Source organism: Monodon monoceros, unplaced genomic scaffold, assembly GCF_005190385.1.
Source record: "Monodon monoceros isolate NGI ecotype Baffin Bay Population unplaced genomic scaffold, NGI_Narwhal_1 Super_Scaffold_6, whole genome shotgun sequence".
Lineage (NCBI taxonomy): Eukaryota > Metazoa > Chordata > Mammalia > Artiodactyla > Monodontidae > Monodon > Monodon monoceros.
This window is the reverse complement of record NW_021703783.1, coordinates 21,212,002-21,233,608: the sequence shown is the minus strand read 5'-3', so window position 1 is coordinate 21,233,608 and position 21,607 is coordinate 21,212,002. Positions and strand designations below refer to the sequence as shown.

At 38.2% G+C, this 21,607-nt stretch overlaps 1 protein-coding gene across 1 annotated transcript in view; it reads left to right on the top strand.

Moving 5' to 3' along the window:
- Positions 1–21,607, top strand: part of ITPR2 (inositol 1,4,5-trisphosphate receptor type 2) — a 525,336-nt gene that overhangs the window by 258,125 nt on the left and 245,604 nt on the right. The window contains exons 32-33 of the mRNA XM_029205992.1: positions 733–858; positions 20,424–20,552. Of these exons, the coding sequence (XP_029061825.1) occupies positions 733–858; positions 20,424–20,552 (255 nt within the window). The remainder of the gene's footprint in view (positions 1–732; positions 859–20,423; positions 20,553–21,607) is intronic.

The window sequence follows — 21,607 nt, the reverse complement described above, 5'->3', positions numbered from 1 at the left end:
GTATTATTTAGTCAACATATTGAAGCATTGTATTAGATCTCTCTTGGTTGCAAGTGACAGAAACCCAATTTAAACTAGTTTAAATTTTAAAAGGGAATTTTATTGGCTCTTGTATTTGGGAATTTGAAGAATAGTTGTTCATATGATTCAAGAGATTCAAACAATGTCAGAATTCCTTCTATCTCTTGTTACCTTTTCCTTTGTGGTTTTGCCTCATTCTCTTTATCTGAGCATAATTTTCCTCCACACACCTGGAGAAGATGGGTCTTGGAGTCCAGGTTGACCTTGTTCCATTTTGACAATGAGAGAGGGGGAAAGAGAGCGAGAGAGAGAACGAGAGAATATGAATGAATGAATAACAGAGACAGAGAAGGGGAGGGGAGGTGGGGAGGTGAGGGGGAGAGGAGGGAAGAGAGGGAGGCAGAGAGGGAAAGAGAGTACTTTTGACTCCTAGTGTCTGAAATATGTTAGACTTGGTTTACATGAAGTTCACATTCTCACACCAATCACTGGGCCCAGGGGAATGGAATACTAGGTCATGTGTTTACCCTGGGTCAGGGGGTGGAGTGTTTAGTAAAAGAAAGGAGATGGGAATGCTGTCTGGGTACACCCAAAGTATACTATAATTTACTATAGGAAATAACACAGTTTCACATAACCATTCATAATAGATATTTGAAGATGAAGAATAAAGAAAAAACTCACTCTCTTTTCTATTTGAAACTTGCACAGGTTAAAATTGCTTATGTGAATTTTGTTAATCACTGTTATGTTGACACTGAAGTGGAAATGAAAGAAATCTACACAAGTAACCACATTTGGAAATTATTTGAGAACTTCTTGGTGGATATGGCAAGGGTAAGTTACACGTTGATCATTAAATACTACTTCATGTTTAGTAAGGTTATTGATATATATTTTGACTAAACAGTATCAAGCATCTGGATGAAAACTTAGAATTAAACCGAATGTTTAGATGTCATCTGTTACATTCAAAAAGTTGTGACTGAGTTTCATAAGACTGTGAGATTTAATGAGTTAATGTACTCAGAATGCCAGTACAGTGTATATGGCCGCAAGGTGTTCATTTTCACTTTTACAACTGACCATATGGCCTGTTAATAAATGGAATTTTAGTAGCCTTTTTACATCGGTTAGAGATGATATTTGGCAGACGTCAATTTGTATTCGACCTTGTATCATGAATGCAATTATAAACCAGAGATGGAAGAGATCGCACGAGGTCTTGGATACTGCTTTCGGGCAGGTAGGTACTTGCAGACGATTTAGGACCCAGCGCTGCCCACTGTTGCCTATTCCACATTTTCTTTGGGAGTGTGCTCCAGTAATTGAATCGTCTGCTGCTTTCACTCATGTCAGTCAGAATACAGTCTTTTTACTTTGAGTCCATTTTCTCATGTTCGGCTTTTTGGGGGGTTGGGGAGGACACGTGGAGCTGGCTGGCATTTTCCAGGTACTGTCTAGCATATGTTTTTGCTCTGTTAATATTGAGTACATGAATGAACGAAGAAAGGAAGGAAGGAATCTTTGATAGATAGCACTTAATTTGAGTTAGTATATCTTAGCCCCTTTTTGCCTGCCGAATGATAATGTCCAGGGTGTATTATTTTAGTTATTTTGTGGGGGGACGATCTTCTCCAGTTTTCCCATTAAAATTATGGGACATAATGTTCAAATATGAGTTTCACTAATAGAAGATAGTGTATAGCTAACTCCTTAGACTTATATGACTTATGGTGGCCTGTCCCAGTCCTTTGGCTTCCTACATTCCTGAGTGCTGGTCGTTTACAGGGGCCTCACTTAGATGTATTGGAGGAGAGGGGTTAGTGAAGTCCACGTGGATGGATGCCGATTGCTATCCGTTAGCTCACTGCCTTCCTACAATTCTTTCTGGAAGGAAGGAAGGCTAAAGGGATATAATAAAACATTAGCTGTAGATCCAGACATCCAAGAGCAATCTTAGATAATAGAATAAATCACATATTCCAGTCTAGGAGCTCTTTTATTTAGTCAAGGCTCGCAGGTGGAATGTACTTACTTCGCCTTTGGTATGGGGTAGTATGAGTGAGCTCTGCTGTGTTCACACATGTGTGAAGCAAGGCAATCCTGTTTTACCTCATTTCTGTAGACCTTAAAAGCCACTCGCTACCTTCCTCAGGTAGACCTGCATCCTGTTTTACACAGGACTCAACATACCACTCATATTTACCCCTGTGACCTTGTGAAAGCCCTTGTAAGTGACTGGCCACAAGTTATCTCCAGAGGCCTTGGAGTAAAGGATGGTTTATATGCTGATGGCTGAGCTTTAAAACTGCACGTGCAGGAAGACATTAAAGAGATTACAGAGTGATTTGCAGAGTCGCACAGTGCTATGGACTAAAGATAAGCTTGAAAAGACCAAGGTCACATTCTAGGCATCATGACCTGCAAAGCTGAAAGGATTTTTATTTTTAAACCAAAGAAGGCTTGATGATAACTGTCATTGATTATGCTACCTTGGAAACAGTCTTTCCATTGATGTGTTTATTCATAAGGCTAAAGGGTATATATTCTTTTTTTTTTAAAGTATGCATGTAGGGAGGATTTTTATTTTAGCTATTCAATATTTAAGTAGACATAGTGTTATTAGTATATAAAGGCTTTAAGGGAATTTAAAGTTTTCTTGGTCTATTCAATCATTATATCTAACCACAACAGCTTAACTATACTGCAGAAGCATTTTTTTTCTTTCCTTCTTGCTTCCCTCTGATTTATATTTTAAAGCAGCAACTCTCTTATCCCCTCACCGAGAATGACAAGGACTCACCCTTCCTACTTCAGGGAAAGGACAGGAAACCTGACTTTTCCATATTTGGGATTTATCTTTCTCCCCGTGAAGACAGATTAAGGAGCCACCACACACTTTCAAATTCAAATACAAAAAAAATATGGTTAAAAAAGTGGAATGTGGCCTTTGAGGTGAATTTTCAGTTCAGTAGAACAATGGCTCTCAAACTTTAGTGAGCAGCAGAATTTTCTGCAGGATTTGTTAGAACACATGTTGCTGGGCCTCACTCCCATAGTTTCTGATTCAGTAGATGTGAGACTTGGCATTTTTAACAAGTTTTCAGGTGATGCTGAAGCTGCTGGTCCAGCGACCACACTTTGAGAATTACTGAAGTAGAGCAAGGTAGTTAACAATAGGCATTTTAGAGTCATTAGCCAGACCAGAGTTCAAGTTTAGATTCTGTCTCTGACTAGCTCAGTTACCCTGGGCAAGGTACTTAGCCCTCTGACCCTGAGTTTCCTTATTTGTCAAATACATACAATAATAACACATTCCTGGGCTTCCCTGGTGGCGCAGTGGTTGAGAGTCCGCCTGCCGATGCAGGGGACACGGGTTCGTGCCCCGGTCCGGGAAGATCCCACATGCCGCAGAGCGGCTAGGCCCGTAAGCCATGGCGGCTGAGCCTGCGCGTCCGGAGCCTGTGTTTCGCAGCGGGAGGGGCCGCAGCAGTGAGAGGCCCGCGTTCCGCTAAAAAAAAAAAAAAAAAGTAAATAACACATTCCTTATGGCGTTACTGGGAGGATTCAGTGAGATAATATGTATAGAGCTCTTAGCACATGCTCGGCACTTAGAGAGTTGGTGCCATCATCCACTTTATCCCTGTCATGGTTAACATCACTGGTATTACAAGGTTATATGTAGCCTTTAAAGCAATTTCAAGTAGCTTCCCCAAGACCGCATAAAAATGTTGAGGATAACCTAAAGGAGGACCATCTTACGCAGGCAAGAGCCAGAAACCATGTTCGTGAAGCTGGACACACACAATAGTGACTTGATGTAGAGATGGACTAAATTCGGATATTACAACAAAGTTATGAAATCCTGGAGCAACTGATTTACATCAGTGAGACATGGTGAAGGTAATCTGGAGGAAAAGTATTTGGTAAATTGGACCTAAAGAATTGTAGGATCTTAGGGTTGAAAGAGACTGGCAGTCCTACAGTTCACAGTTTCTAGCACCTGCCTGTATATTTCCATTTATAATGATCTCATTACTTTTTTGTGAGACAACTGATTTCATTACTGCGCAACTTGAATTGTTAGAAACCAAAACTGAGCCAGATTTTTTTTAATTTTTAACTTTTATTTTATTCATTTTCTTATACAGCAGGTTCTTATTAGTCATCAATTTTATACACATCACTGTATACATGTCAGTCCCAATTGCCCAATTCATCACACCACCATCCCCACCCCCCTGCTGCTTTCCACCATTGGTGTCCATACGTTTGTTCTGTACATCTGTGTCTCAAATTTCTGCGCTGCAAACCGGTTCATCTGTACCATTTTTCTAGGTTCCACATATATGCATTAATATACGATATTTGTTTTGCTCTTTCTGACTTACTTCACTCTGTATAACAGTCTCTAGATCCATCCATGTCTCAACAAATGACCCAATTTCGTTCCTTTTTATGGCTGAGTAATATTCCATTGTATATATGTACCACATCTTCTTTATCCATTCGTCTGTCGATGGGCATTTAGGTTGTTTCCATGACCTGGCTATTGTAAATAGTGCTGCAGTGAACATGGGGTGCATGTGTCCTTTTGAATTATGGTTTTCTCAGGGTATATGCCCAGTAGTGGGATTGCTGCATCATATGGTAATTCTATTTTTAGTTTTTTAACGAACCTCCATACTGCTCTCTATAGTGGCTGTAACAATTTACATTCCCACCAACAGTGCAAGAGGGTTCCCTTTTCTCCACACCCACTCCAGCATTTGTTGTTTGTAGATTTTCTGATGATGCCCATTCTATCTGGTGTGAGGTGATACCTCATTGTAGTTTTGATTTGCATTTCTCTAATAATTAGTGATGTTGAGCAGCTTTTCATGTGCTTCTTGGCCATCTGTATGTCTTCTTTACAGAAATGTCTATTTAGGTCTTCTGCCCATTTTTGGATTGGGTTGTTTGTTTTTTTTAATATTGAGCTGCATGAGCTGTTTATATATTTTGGAGATTAATCCTTTGTCAGTTCCTTCATTTGCAAATATTTTCTCCCATTCTGAGGGTTGTCTTTTCGTCTTGTTTATGGTTTCCTTTGCTGTGAAAAAGGTTTTAAGTTTCATTAGGTCCCATTTGTTTATTTTGGTTTTTATTTCCATTACTCTAGGAGGCAGATCAAAAAAGATCTTGCTATGATTTATGGCAAAGAGTGTTCTTCCTATGTATTCCTCTAAGAGTTTTATACTGTCTGGTCTTACATTTAGGTGTCGAATCCATTTTGAGTTTACTTTTGTGTATCGTGTTAGGGAGTGTTCTAATTTCATTCTTTTACCTGTAGCTGTCCAATTTTCCCAGCACCACTTATTGAAGAGACTGTCTTTTCTCCATTGTATATCCTTGCCTCCTTTATCATAGATTAGTTGACCATAGGTGCGTGGGTTTATCTCTGGGCTTTCTGTCTTGTTCCATTGATCTATGATTCTGTGTTTGTGCCAGTACCATATTGTCTTGATTACTGTGGCTTTGTAGTATAGTCTGAAGTCAGGGAGTCTGATTCCTCCAGCTCTGTTTTTTTCCCTCAAGACTGCTTTGGCTATTAGGGGTCTTTTGTGTCTCCATACAAATTTTAAGATTTTTTGTTCTAGTTCCGTAAAAAATGCCATTGGTAATTTGATAGGGATTGCATTGAATCTGTAGATTGCTTTGGGTAGTATAGTCATTTTCACAATATTGATTCTTCCAATCCAAGAACATGGTATATCTCTCCATCTGTTGGTATCATCTTTAATTTCTTTCATCAGTGTCTTATAGTTTTCTGCATACAGGTCTTTTGTCTCCCTAGGTAGGTTTATTCCTAGGTATTTTATTCTTTTTGTTGCAATGGTAAATGGGAGTGTTTCTCTTTCAGATTTTTCATCATTAGTGTATAGGAATGCAAGAGATTTCTGTGCATTAATTTTGTATCCTGCAACTTTACCATTGATTAGCTCTAGTATTTTTCTAGTGGCATCTTTAGGATTCTCTATGTATAGTATCACGTCATCTGCAAACAGTGACAGTTTTATTTCCTCTTTTCCAATTTGTGTTCCTTTTATTTCTTTTTCTTCTCTGATTGCCGTGGCTAGGACTTCCAAAACTATGTTGAATAATAGTGGTGAAAGTGGACATCCTTGTCTTTTTCCTGATCTTAGAGGAAATGCTTTCAATTTTTCACCATTGAGAATCACGTTTGCTGTGGGTTTGTCGTATATGGCCTTTATTATGTTGAGGTAGTTTCCCTCTATGCCCACTTTCTGGACAGTTTTTATCGTAAGTCGGTGTTGAATTTTGTCAAAAGCTTTTTCTGCATCTATTGAGATGATCGTATGGTTTTTATTCTTCAATTTGTTAATATGGTGTATCACATTGATTGATTTGTGCATATTGAAGGATCCTTGCATCCCTGGGATAAATCCCACTTGATCATGGTGTATGATCTTTTTAAAGTGTTGTTGGATTCTGTTTGCTGGTATTTTGTTGAGGACTTTTTCATCTATATTGATCAGTGGTATTGGTCTGTAATTTTCTGTTTTTGTAGTATCTTTGTCTGCTTTTGGTATCAGGGTGATTGATAGTGGCCTCATAGAATGAGTTTGGGAGTGTTCCTTCCTCTGCAATTTTTTGGAAGAGTTTGAGAAGGATGTGTGTTAGCTCTTCTCTAAATGTTTGATAGAATTCACCTGTGAAGCCATCTGGTCCTGGGCTTTTGTTTGTTGAAAGATTTTTAATCACAGTTTCAATTTCGTTACTTGTGATTGGTCTGTTCATATTTTCTGTTTCTTCGTGTCAGTCTTGGAAGGTTATACCTTTCTAAGAATTTGTCCATTTCTTCCAGGTTGTCCATTTTATTGGCATAGAGTTGCTTGTAGTAGTCTCTTCGGATGCTTTGTATTTCTGCGTTGTCTTTTATAACTTCACCTTTTTCATTTCTAATTTTATTCATTTGAGTCCTCTCCCTCTTTTTCTTGATGAGTCTGGCAAATGGTTTATCAATTTTGCTTATCTTCTCAAAGAACCAGCTTTTAGTTTTATTGGTCTTTGCTCTTGTTTTCTTTGTTTCCATTTCATTTATTTCTGATCTGATCTTTATGATTTCTTTCCTTCTGCTAACTTTGGGTTTTGTTTGTTCTTCTTCCTCTAGTTCCTTTAGGTGTAAGTTTAGATTGTTTATTTGAGATTTTTCTTGTTTCTTGAGGTACGCTTGTATCGCTATAAACATCCCTCTTAGAACTACTCTTGCTGCATCCCATAGATTTTGGATCATCGTGTTTTCATTGTCATATGTCTCTAGGTATTTTTTGATTTCCTCTTTGATTTCTTCAGTGATCTCTTGGTTATTTAGTAACGTATTGTTTAGCCTCCATGTGTTTGTGTTTTTTATGTTTCCTTGTAGTTGTTTTCTAATCTCATAGTGTTGTAATCAGAAAAGATGCTTGATATGATTTCCATTTTCTTAAATTTACTGAGGCTTGATTTGTGACCCAAGATGTGATCTATCCTGGAGAATGTTCCATGCACATTTGGGAAGAAAGTGTAATCTGCTGTTTTAGATGGGATGTCCTATAAATATCAGTTAAGTCTATCTGGTTTGTTGTCTCATTTAAAGCTTCTGTTTCCTTATTTATTTTCATTTTGGATGATCTGTCCGTTGGTGTAAGTGAGATGTTAAAGTCCCCCACTACTATTGTGCTACTGTCGATTTCCTCTTTTATAGCTGTTAGCAGTTGCCTTATGTATTGAGGTGCTCCTATGTTGGGTGCATATATATTTATAATTGTTATATCTTCTTCTTGGATTGATCCCTTGATCATTATGTGTCTTTCCTTGTCTCTTGTAACATTCTTTATTTTAAAGTCTATTTTATCTGATATGAGTATTCCTACTCCAGCTTTCTTTTGATTTCCATTTGCATGGAATATCTTTTTCCATCCCCTCACTTTCAGTCTGTATGTGTCCCTAGGTCTGAATTGGGTCTCCTGTAGACAGCATATAGATGGGTCTTGTTTTTGTATCCCTTCAGCAAGCCTGTGCCTTTTGGTTGGAGCATTTAATCCATTCACGTTTAAGGTAATTATCGATATGTATGTTCCTATGACCATTTACTTAATTGTTTTGGGTTTGTTTTTGTAGGTCCTTTTCTTCTGTTGTGTTTGCCACTTAGAGAAGTTCCTGTAGCGTTTGTTTTAGAGCTGGTTTGGTGGTGCTGAATTCTCTTAGCCTTTGGTTTTCTGTAAAGCTTTTGATTTCTGAATGAGATCCTTGCCGGGTAGAGTAATCTTGGTTGTAGTTTCTTCCCTTTCATCACTTTAAGTATATCATGCCACTCCCTTCTGGCTGTAGAGTTTCTGCTGAGAAATCAGTTGTTAACCTTATGGGAATTCCCTTGTATGTTATTTGTTGTTTTTCCCTTGCTGCTTTCAATAATTTTTCTTTGTCTTTAATATTTGCCAATTTGATTACTGTGTGTCTTGGTATATTTCTCCTTGGGTTTATCCTGTATGGGACTTGCTGCATTTCCTGGACTTGTGTTGCTCTTTCCTTTCCCATGTTAGGGATGTTTTCGACTGTAATCTCTTCAAATATTTTCTCTGGTCCTTTCTCCTTCTGGGACCCCTATAATGCAAATGTTGTTGCGTTTACTGTTGTCCCAGAGGTCTCTTAGGCTTTCTTCATTTCTTTTCATTCTTTTTTCTTTATTCTGTTCCGCAGCAGTGAATTCCACCATTCTGTCTTCCAGGTCACTTATCTGTTCTTCTGCCTGAGTTATTCTGCTATTGATTCCTTCTAGTGTATTTTTCATTTCAGTTATTGTGTTGTTCATCTCTGTTTGTTTGTTCTTTAATTCTTCTGGGTCTTTGTTAAACATTTCTTGCATTTTCTTGATATTTGCCTCCATCCTTTTTCCGAGGTCCTGGATCATCTTTACTATCATTATTGTGAATTCTTTTTCTGGAAGGTTGCCTATGTCCACTTCATTTAGTTGTTTTTCTGGGGTTTTATCTTGTTCCTTCATCTGGTACATAGCCCTCTGCCTTTTCATCTTGTCTATCTTTCTGTAATTTGGTTTCTCTCCACAGGCTGCAGGATTGTAGTTCTTCTTGCTTCTGCTGTCTGCCCTCTGGTGCATGAGGCCATCTAAAAGGCTTGTGCATGTTTCCTGATGGGAGGCACCTGTGGTGGGTAGTGCTGGCTGTTTCTGTGGTGGGCAGATCTCAGTAAAACTTTAATTTGCTTGTCTGCTGATGGGTTGGGCTGAGTTCCCTCCCTGTTGGTTGTTTGGCCTGAGGCCACCCAACACTGGAACCTACCTGAGCTCTCTGGTGGGGCTAATGGTGGGCTCTTGGAGGGCTCACGCCAAGGAGTACTTCCCAGAACTTCTGCTGCCAGTGTCCTTGTCCTCACTGTGAGACACAGCCACCCCCCGCCTCTGCAGGAGACCCTCCAACACTAGCAGGTAGGTACGGTTCAGCCTCCCCTGGGGTCACTGCTCCTTCCCCTGGGTCCCGATGCGAACACTACTTTGTCTGTCCCCTCCAAGAGTGGAGGCTGTGTTTCCCCCAGTCCTGTCGAAGTGCTGCAGTCAAATCCCAGTAGCCCTTAAAGTCTGATTCTCTAGGAATTCCTCCTCCCGTTGCCAGACCCCCAGGTTGGGGAGCCTGTTGTGGGGCTCAGAACCTTCACTCCAGTGGGTGGACTTATGTGGTATAAGTGCTCTCCAGTCTGTGAGTCACCCACCCAGCAGTTATGGGATTTGATTTTATGTGATTGCACCCCTCCTCCCATCTCACTGTGGCTTCTCCTTTGTCTTTGGATGTGGGGTATCTTTTTTGGTGAGTTCCCGTGTCTTCCTGTCGATGATTGTCCAGCAGCTAGTTGTGATTCTTGTGTTCTCACAAGAGGGAGTGAGAGCACGTCCTTCTACTCCACCATCTTGGTTCAGGGCCCCAGGTTTTTATCTATTATAATTTTTACTTATCCTTTCCTTCTATAGCAGCATAGAATGATTCCATTCAGGAAGAATGTGGGTGTTTACTATTCTCCTCGCTGATGATCTAGTTTGAAATGGTAAAATTATTCAACTTAAAGGAACTTAAGATCATCTAGGCTGACCTCCTAATTTTGCTCCCGAGTTCCAGAGAGATTAATTTGCTAGCATGGAGTGACTCGCCTGGCTAGTAACAGAGCTGGGAGGTCTGTGGCAGCCTATTTCAGGGCTCTTTCCACAATAGCTTCTCAAATGGGTCATGACAGTCCTCATGTCTCCCATTATTTTCTCCACGACTTTCAGTGGTTCCTCTTCTGTTAAGGCTTCTGGGCTCCTTGTTTTCAGTACAGTTTCGACTTCTTTCTAATTTGTCAGTGTTTTCAACATATGGCATTCGCGATGGAGCCCAGTGCTTCAGGCAGGGTCCAGCCAGCACGAGGCAGATGATCATTTTAGTAGACATTTGGAAAGCAATCCTTTTTAGCAGGCAAATGAACTGTTAATAGGTCGTGGCCCTCGTACCACCTTCCACCTCTCTCCTCATGTTTCTCAGGAGTCGGCACCACCAAGTTCTTTTTGTTTGCTCTTGGTAGAGCTCTCTAAAGAGTCCCCTTAATTAGTATCTTTTATTTTCCTGTTTGTACCCCCTTGTCTGTTATCTTGGTAAGACCCATATAAGAAAAGCTTTCTGAAAGACTCTTTTTAGTGAACTAAATTTGTTTATTTTTAATTTTTATTAATTTTATTTCTTTTTATTTGTTTATTTGCACTGGATTGTTTCACGTCCTTACTCTATTCTGATTTTCTGACAGAGACTGCATCCATGTCCTGTAAATATACCAGATTTAGATAGGCAGCAAGGCTGTTAGATACATGAAAAGTTGCTCTACTGTCCTTTAGAGCATTTAACAGCAGCCCACTTTGATCTCCGTGCCAGTGCAGCTAAAATTGGTGTTTGTAGGGCAGAAATGCTTTCCCTTGCCTTCATAACTGATTGTTGTTGCAAAGTCAGGGGATTTGAGTCATCATTAGAAAGCATTTGGAGGGGGGGCAGTGTTCAGTGTCAGACTCCCTTTTCTTTTGAAGATGTTCTCAATTTTGCTATCAATTTCAAGATTCTGTAATGGCCAGCAATACCCTAAGTGATGTGCTGGCAGGTGAAATTAGACCAAGGGATAACTTAGAGACACACCTAACACATTGTCATGTCATTGCCCCATCAGTCATTGCTAAACAAGACAAATCAGAGTATTTCATTTCCAAAGAGATCACTTGAGCATTCACTCCCTGTGTTTAGCTTACCAAATAGGTAGGAAATGGGAGTAAAGATAAATTTATATGTACTCTGAAACACACTTTCTAGGTTCTCTAATTTGATAGGATTGTATAGGTTTTCTTTCCTTGATGAGTTGATTCCATTATTTTCTTCACTTTCTGAAGTTGAACGAGCCATCGAAAAGTCTCATTCTAAAGCCTTCCTTTAATATGCCCTTATTAGCTAACGTTGCAGCCAAGTGAAGAGTGTAAATATTCTGTAAATATTATTTTGTGTGTAGCACCTTTCCCTCAGTTGTAATTCTGTTTTTCTCCTCAGTTTTCATGCTGAATTATACTGATGGTGCCCAGGTGGGATGAGCACTTGTTTGGCTCTTCTCGATTGATGATTGGTTGGCCCCTGTCCTGCCCTTCAAGTCAATTTCAGCGTTTATCATAGTTGATTGATTCCTTCTTGAAACCTGTCCTCACTTGGCCCCCAGGATATCAGCCCTGCTCCCACCTCACTGGCCACTCCCTTTCAATCTCCTTTGCTGTTTCCTCCAAATCTTCCCAGCTTCTAAATATTGAAATGTGCCAGGCTTAAACCTTAGACTTGCTCCCTTCTCTGTCTACAGTCACTTGCTTGCTGATCTCATCCACTCTCCTAACTTTAATCCCACGCTGGTTGAAGCTTGGGCCCTTCCCCTGATAGTCTCACATATCTCGCTGCCCACGAGACATCTCCAGTTGGCTATTGAACCTCAAACTCTTCATTCACTTTCATGGCCCACTAAAATTAATTCCTTCTCAAGTCATTTGTATCTCAGTAAACGGCAATTCCATCATTCAGTCTAGGCATTCAGGCATAAAAATCTTGGTGTCATCTGTAACTCTTATTTTCTTGCTCTTCAGTTTAATCCTTTAGCAAATTCTGCAAGCATTAACCTTAAAATATTCAAAATCTGACTACCTCTGAATACTTTGATCACTGCCACCCTGCAACAAGGTACCATTAACTCTCATCTGCATAACTTCAGTAGCTTTATAACCTGTTTTCCCTGCTTCTACTCTTGCCCCCTCCCTTCATCATCTATTCTCTATATAGCAGCTATAATGATTAAAAAAGAGGAAGAACTTTGATTCAGGTCACTCCTCTGCTCAGATTCCTCACAGGGTAAAACCACTACATGATTGGGCTTTCCCCTGTCCAACAAACACCCCCATCCCCGCCGTTACTTCCCAGTGTGCTCTTGTTCTCCCCCTACCTAGCTCTCTTCTTCATCTGGTGGCCTCTTGCTGCTCCTCAGATATGGCAAACACACTCTCATCTCAGCATCTTTGCATCTGCCTGGGATGCTCTCATCCCCCCAGGTACCCTCCATTCTCGTGACTTCTTTCAGGCCCTTGCCTAAAATCTTCAGAGAGGCCTTGGCTGACTACCTGGTGTAAAGTAACAATGTCTTCCTTCCGTCCCTCTTTCATTTGCTTCATTTTATCCCCACCTGATGTTTTTATATGTATTTGTGCTTGTTTCTGCTGAAACAAAAGAAAGGCAGAGATTTTGTCTGTTTGGTTCACTGCTGCATAGCTGACCTAGAACAGCGTCTCACACATAGTAGATACTCAGTATTTGTGTTATTATTTATGTATTTATTTAGGCTGCAACATGTGGCCCGCGGGATCCGAGTTTCCCGACCAGGGACTGAACCCGGGCCATGGCAGTGAAAGCGCTGAGTCCCAACCGGGGAATTCCCAGTATTTGTGGAATAAATAAATAAATATCATCTGAAGTTAAAAATATTTAAAAAGTGAATTTGAAAACAAATGGTGTGGTTTTAGCATAGAATTAAGTGGGCCTGTCAATGGAATGGAATAAATAGCCAGAAAAAGATTTTTACTTATGTAAGATATTAAGATATAATAAAGAAATTATCACCTATTAGTAGGGAAGTGATGGGTTATTTCCGGTGATCAGCAAACTTTTTCTGTGCAGATCTTGATAGTTTTTCAGGCTACTATCACAGCTCTTATAACAATTACTAAAGGGAAAGGAGTCATAGACAATATATAAATAAATAGATGTGGCTAGATTTGACCCATGATAGTTTGCCTACCCCTGGATTATTAAATTAAAAATAATAAACTCCATTAGGGTTGTGACTTTTATATGTTTTGTTGTTCACTGATGGATCCCAGGTACACAGAATGTCCTTGGCATGGAATATGGGCATTCAATAAAAATTGTTGATTTGAACTAAATCAAAATGACATTTGAAGACCCTGGCTATTTGGGGTGAAATGAACTCAGTTCATGTCCTCACATCATACATTAGCGTAAATTGCAATAGATTTTAGAGATAAATGTGAAATGATAAAAATGGTTGGAAGTGTGGGTGGATATTTGTCTGTCTTTGGATGAGAGAGTTATTTTTAAGCATAAGAGCAATAGATGAAATTAGCTAAGGAAAAAACATTTCACTATTTGAAAATTTAAAACTTAAGTATATAAAAACATCATAAAAATAAAAGAACATCAAAATAGAAAAAGTTACTCTACATTAAAAAAAGGCTAATAACCTTTATACAAAGAGCATATAAATAGATAGATAGATAGATAAGAAAAGCACTATAACAATCTAATGATAAAATTCAGGCATTCATGGTTTATAGAGGAGGACATACAAGTAAATCCCTGAGAAAATAGTCAACTGTTAATAATTTTAAGAAAATAAAAAGGAAAATAAGATCTAATTTCTAACTGTCAAAGTTTAAGACTAAAAAGATAAAAGTAAAACGATAATATTAAATGTTGGTTCACATACCTTGCTGATGAGAGTAAATTTATGCTGTCTTTTTGAAAAGCATTTTGGTAGCACATTTAAAAAAGCCTTCATACCTTTTTAATGTGTCAAGTAATTTACCTTCCAAGAATCTGTCCTTAGGAAATAATTAGAAATGATATCAAGGATTTATGGGCAAGGAAGTTCAACATTTATAATAAAATACAGTAGGAAATAGTTTACATATTTAATAATAAATGGTTCAACAAATTATGATATATCTAAAAGATTGAAGTTATAGTATCACTGATTATTTTTTGAAGTTTTTTTTTTTTTTTTTGCTGTACGTGGGCCCCTCACTGCTGTGGCCTCTCCCGTCACGGAGCACAGGTTCCGGACGCGCAGGCTCAGCGGCCATGACTCATGGGCCCAGCCACTCCGCGGCATGTGGGATCTTCCCGGACCGGGGCACGAACCCGTGTCCCCTGCATTGGCAGGCGGACTCTCAACCACTGTGCCACCAGGGGAACCCTGAAGATTTTTAATGATATGAGAAGTGCTAATGATTGAGTGATGAATATTAAAAGGGGAATAAAAAACCGCTTATCCAGAATTATTTCCATTATGTAAAATATATAGGAGCAAAAAGATTAGAAGAAAAGATTCCAAGGTGTTAACCATGGTTTTGTTTGGATTTTGAGATTATGGATAATTTTTGTTTTCCATTTTGTATTTTTCTATTTTTTACAGGGTTTCTACAGTTAATATTTTTCTTAACATCAATATATATTACCTTTTAAAAAATGAATTTAAAACTCTGAGAAAGTGTAGGCACAGATGACTCACATAAAAAGGAGATATTAAAAGCGAATGTTTGGAAAAGTTTTGGCCTCATAAATAAAGGAATGCAAATTAAATAAATATGAGATATCACCTCAGATATTTATAAGAACATTTTTACTGCCTATGAGGAATAAAAAAATGATTTTTAAGATTTGTATTCCGTGGTCTGTATGATCAAAAGTATATTACTGGCGAGAGCTGCCCTATCCAGTAGGGTAGCAACTTGCCACATTTAAATTTAAATTTAATTAGATAAAATAAAATTTAAAAAACCATTTCAAGTGCTGAATAAGCACATGTCTAGTGGTTACTATCTTGGACATCCCAGATATAGAAGATTTCCATCATTGCCGAAAGTCCTCTTGGACAGGGCTGCTCCAGTGTATGTATGATAACTTATTTAACCCAATCTGTCGTCTTTGGAAGAGTAACAGTCACTTTTAGAGCAGAAGAGAGAAGGGACATCATATATACAAGGGGAGAAATCTCAGAAATAATTATATCTAGAAATTACGCTTAATGTTTATTTGTTCAACCAATAATTTTAAATACCTACTATGTGCTAAGGTACTGCATGTGCAGTGGCGAGCAAGACAGAGCAGCTCCTGGTGTCTAGGGGCTTATATTCTAATGGTGGAGACAGATTTTTCCTTGCTCTTCCCCCAGAAACCTCCATGGCTATTTCTTCACTTCCTTCAGTTCTTTGTTAAAATGTTACCTTATACAGAGAAGTTCTCCAGGCAATTTAGGTAAAATAGTAATCCTTCTCCGTACCTACTCCTCCTGCTGTATTGCTTGCACTACTTGCTCTTTATTTTTCTGAAAGTCTATTTATTTGCTCTACTTTTACCACTTATATGTTTGTTAATTTGTATATTGTGTGTCTCTTTTGATTCGAATCAGTTTCAGTAGAGTAGGGACTTTGTTTTGTTTGGTTCACTGTTCTAACTCCTAGCCTAATAGTTTTAATTTAACAATTTATGTCCCTAAGTGATAGTCCATGAAATTTTATAGGTGCACAGTAAAATTCATCTGGAAGCAGAAAAGGACAGATATTTCAAAAGGTGATTTTTTTTTCTTGGAAAGGACAATGAAGGTAGACTTGTTTTTCCAGTGTAAAACACATTACAAATTGAAAATCGTTTCATTCTTATAGTATTGAATTAAAATACTTAAAAAATAATGATACATGGAGCATACCAGAGATATGAGGAGAGATTTAAACAGTGATTAGTGATACACTATAAGATAAAATTCAGGTAACCTGAGAGTGAGGCAAGAAATTACTATTAAATCAATGTTTGGAGGACAATTGGATATCAGTATGGAAAAAAACTAATCAGAATGCATAAATCAGGTCACCTACAGCAGCAAATTCAGATAGCTTTAAAAGTTAAGTAGGAGTCAAGATGTGGATGGAGATGGGAGAAGGACTCCCAAAAAAAGCTAGAACAAAAATGTACAGAATATTCTTTTCTTTTGTGGAAGGGATTTTTCCTTCTTTATATTAAACAAATGGAAATGACCCAAATATAAAAAACAGTGCCTGAATGCTAAAAATTATTTTACACCATGAAATGTAATGAAAGGAATATTCTAAAGAGTCAGAATGTGAAAATACATGTGAAATGACTGCTGAAAAGTTTATTATGTGAAATACGTTTACTGATATGTAATATACAGTCATTTCCATGTTTCATTTTAAAGTGGCTTAGAGGGTTTGAATCATCTCTACATGACAAAATATAGACATGAAATTATTATGTGAAAAATGCCCTGCCTTGTTAGCAATGTCAGAAATGCCAGATGAAATAACTTTTAGGTATCATTAAACTGGCAAAAGTAATTATAATTTACAGAGATTAACAGTTCTAGCAGCAAATAGATGGCACACTCCAAGAGGTGTGGGAAGGGTTAAAGGAACCAGGAGTGACAGGGAAGCATCCAGGAATTGGTAACAATGCAAAACTATTGCCACCCCAGGCCTGAAGGGGCAAGGGTGGCACCAGTGTTACCAGAGCCCAGAGAGGACTTGGAGACATTGCAGAAGGGCTCCAGCAGACACTATACCCAGAGACACAGACACTGCTGAAGCCTCAACGAGGAGAATGGAGATGGGGATGCAGGTAGAGGCAGAGGCAGAGTAGGTACCTGACTTCTTTCTCTTCCACTCTGTGATCTTCTGCCAGTGCGTCGCATCAGCTGAACCTAACCAGAGCCCGAAAGCTAGAGCTAGTTGATGGTAATGAAGGAACATCCTGTGTATGCAGAGATAGGTTGTTGATATCATTGTAAATTTATTGTTTTAGAGGATGAGCCCAGCAAGTAGTACAGAACTGTCTATGAAACCTCATCTGGTGATTCCTCTTTTGGTGAAATATACCCCCAAAATCTGAAAGTAAAAATAATAATTTTGCATAATCCTGTATAATAACAATAATCGGGGGGCGGGGGGGAATCACATAAGACTCGCAGGAAAGAAATAGCTAAGAAAATAAGAAAATGATTTGTACTTTTTATCTACATATACCTAACTAAACTCATTCCAAAAATGGATTAAAGCATGATGGTGCATTAGAGTAATGGAATAAATATAGCGTTTTGAAATAAGTGTTTAAATAATGATGGTACATGGGAATGTTTGATAGGAAATAATGGTATGTGAATAATATCTGCAAACAGAAACTTTAAAAATATATGTATTACACATAAAAATTAATTTAATATGATGTAATTTTATTTGGGCCATTTCTAATCTTTATTGGGAAGAAACAGTAAAAATAAATAAAAGACAAGATAAAGAAATATTGCTAATAATTAGGTTCCTTATTTCCCGAAAAATTTTTAAGGACTTTAATTAAAAAAGTGGCTTCCTTATCTCTTGCCTGTCCATAATATTACAGTGTAAGATACAGGCTCTAAAGGTGAAAAAGTTGTCATTCATCTGAGGCATAAAAAGTATCTTGAACATTATTTGAATTTCTTGTACAAATGAATTGAGGAATAGGTTCCACACAGTTGTGTCAACCCAGAATTTCCACGACCAGGATTTTGAGGAAAGCCTTCATCTAGAAGTATTATAGATAACTTTTATTAATTAATCCACTGACCAAAGCAAATCTGTGGGCTTCTTTAGCAAATGATCAGTTGCAGGTAATGTAGTGTGATTCTATAGTAGCTCCAGAAAGCCCCATTCAATTGTGTGAAATGTCACTGGATGAGGAAGAAGCTTCTCTGGGCTGGTTGTGGTAGAATTGTTCAACTACTTACTCAACTTTAATATTTTTTTATCCTATGTATCAGAAAAATTCACCATGAAAGCCAGTGCTGAAAGATACTAAATGAAATAAATCCTACTTAATATCCAACATGGGAAAATCAATTTTATATTAGATCTGGGACCACATTAAATTTTAACCTGAGGTTTGATATTCCACAAATAGAGTCTAACCCTTAGTTAAACTAAGATAAAATGAGTCCTTTCTTATTCTCTCTTATTCTTTCATTTAAAAAAATTAATTGGTTCATTCTTTTCACATTTATTGAACATTTTGTATTTACCACGCATTATGTTATGTGCTGAAACAATAACTAAAAGATGACATAACTTGACATAATTTATTTTCTTTAATTGCATCATTCCCTACAGTGACTATGGGATTAGACACACTAAAAACTTTTTAGTTCTGATAACACCCCTGTCAGGTAGGTGTCATTTAATAGATGGGGAAAAAGTGAGCTGCCCCTGACGGCAAGCGACTTAGAAGCAAAACAGACCCTGTGCTCTTTCTTCTCTCTCCATTCAGCAAACACTGTTATTTTCCAGACTGAAACATTGGGACACATGGTTTGAGGAGGGAGTTTTTGGTGAATTTATTTGTGTGCAGGGTTTTAAAGCAATATCAGATTAAATTACGTTTCCTTACTCTTGATTAATCACCTATTGAAAAGAATAAAAAACTTACATAAAAATTCGAATTGTCTAAGAACATCTGGAACATCTGGCCACCATACTGACTCACTGTAATCTTGTGGATATTTAAACATTCTTACTCTGCCCAGTTCTTGAGTCCTTCCTCGCACCCTATGTTCTCCCCCACTCACTTCTTTTTTTATCTCCATGCTCTTTTTTTTTCACCACCCAACTTTTTTTCATTCGGTTTTAATCGTGTATCTTAGCTTTTGCAATTTGTCAACCCTGACATGTTTGGAAATTTACAGTTTGTTTAGCAGAATGACCAATTACAGCCTCATTTAATCCTACATAAAGGTCAGAGCCCATGTTCTTTGCTGATGTTCCCTTTACTCTAGTGTCCTGTCTTCTTGCTTAGCCAACTCTGAGAAGAAGGCACGAACACACCCTCTGTGCTTCCCAGATAATCTGGGGATGAACAAGTCAAAATTGTTGGCAAGGTTTGACCTTTTATTTTTTATTTTATTTATTTATTTATTTATTTATTTATTTATTTATTTATTTATTTATTTATTTATTGCGGTACGTGGGCCGCTCACTGCTGTGGTCTCTCTCGTTGCGGAGCACAGGCTCCGGACGCGCAGGCTCAGCGGCCATGGCTCACGGGCCTAGCCGCCCCGCGGCATGTGGGATCTTCCCGGACTGGGGCACGAAGCCATGTCCCCTGCATCGGCAGGCAGACTCTCAACCACTGCGCTACCAGGGAAGCCCGACCTTTTCTTATCTTTCTGTTTTCCTCTCCAAATATTTTCTGTTTGCATTCTCTAATCTGAGCCAGGTATTAGAGGTGAAAATGTATAGAGAGATATGAGCCACCATTAACCACCTTCACCACTTTCTCGTACTTATAATGAGTTTCCTCTTTGATTTCCTCACATCAAGTGGAAAAGTATTTTCCAGCAAAGCTAGGCTTGAGGATGGAGGGAGAAGGTTGTGTGCAGGAGGAGGGAGAAGCATATCTGGAAGAAGAGGCTGGGGTCTGTGAAAGAATTCTGGCCCAAGGATGAAATGGCAACCAAACTTAAAGGTGAAACTACTACAGAATGATAAACTTTGAATGGATTTCAGGCAGAAATTTTTTTAAGTATATTTATTTAGTTATTTATTGGCTGCATTGGGTCTTAGTTGTGGCATACGGGATCTTTCATTGCGGTACGGGGCTCTTCATTTTGGTGCACAGGCTTCTCTCTAGTTGTGGCATGCAGGTTTTCTCTTCTCTGGTTGTGGCGTGCGGGCTCCAGAGCACGTGGGCTCAGTAGCTACAGCACGCGGGCTTAGTTGCCCCACGACATGTGGGATCTTAGTTCCCCGACCAGGGATCGAACCCATCTCCCCTGCATTGGAAGGCAGATTCTTTACCACTGGACCACCAGAGAAGTCCCAGAAATGTTTTTATTCAAAGCAACTTTCAAAAGCAGAAGAAATGGCATGAACAACCATTTCATGACAATTTTTAGAAGGTTCCAGTATTGACTTATAATTCAAAGATGTGATAGAACACATTGAGTTGTTTTGTTTTTCTCTCCAGGTTTGCAACACAACTACAGACAGGAAGCACGCAGACACCTTTTTGGAGAAGTGTGTTACTGAGTCAATCATGAACGTTGTGAGCGGCTTTTTTAATTCTCCCTTTTCAGACAACAGTACCAGCCTGCAGGTAATATAAACAAACAAGTACAAAAGAAGTCTGTCACACAATTTCTGTACCTTATTTGAGTGTAGAAAACTTTAATACGCCTGGAAGTCCTTTCCTACACTTCTCAAGATCACTCTTCATTCCTATTATATACTATTATGCTGCTTTCTGAGTTTCCCAAACTTTATTTTAAATAAAGAGGCTCCATCTTCAAACTGAATTATTTTTGCTCTCCCTCTAAGCAAAATAGGAACTTTCACATCTGTAGATTGACTGCCAAGTGTCGAAATAACTGGTAATGATTCTTTAAATGGATAGACATTTTGACTCAATAATTCCAGTTTAGTAAATCCCGAAAGAATTCGCAGGGATTTATATACTAAGATTTTCATTGAAGTGTTTATAATACTTAAAAATTGACATCAACCTTAAATGTCCACAAACAGGGGAATAGCTAAATAAATTATGGTATATCTGTAGATGGCTTATTATATAGCAATTAAAAATCATGTTTTAAAAGAAAAATTGATGCCTAAGGAAAATGATCATGAAGCAATGTAAAGTGAAACAGGCCACAAAATTGCATCATAGTATCATCCAGGTTTGTGCGTGTAAAGAATATATATGCATATATACATAAGAAAACTCAGGAAGTAATTATCTTAAAAATGTTGATACTGATTATCTCTCCATGTTAGGATTATTGGTGATTTTCGTTGCCAAATATTCTACAGTGATTGCTCTTATAAAAGTATTATTTCAGTTATACTTTTTTTAGGGAAAATTTTGAATGAACTATTAGAATCATGTAAAATTGTTTTTGTAGGTCAAACTGTTGTCTCCTCTACTTGCTGATCATACGAAACCAAAACATACGATCAGTGAAACAAACAAACCCAAAATGCCTGCTCTATTTATACTCGGAAATAAACCAGAGATTGTAAAAATATACTTAAATCCATGTCATTGGCTTCAAGAAATGCCATATTTTCCTGATTAAGAATATAGTTAAAATAATCAGTTTTCTATAGTGTCTGGTGTGGTGCCTCTCATGAGATGGGTACAAAATAAATATT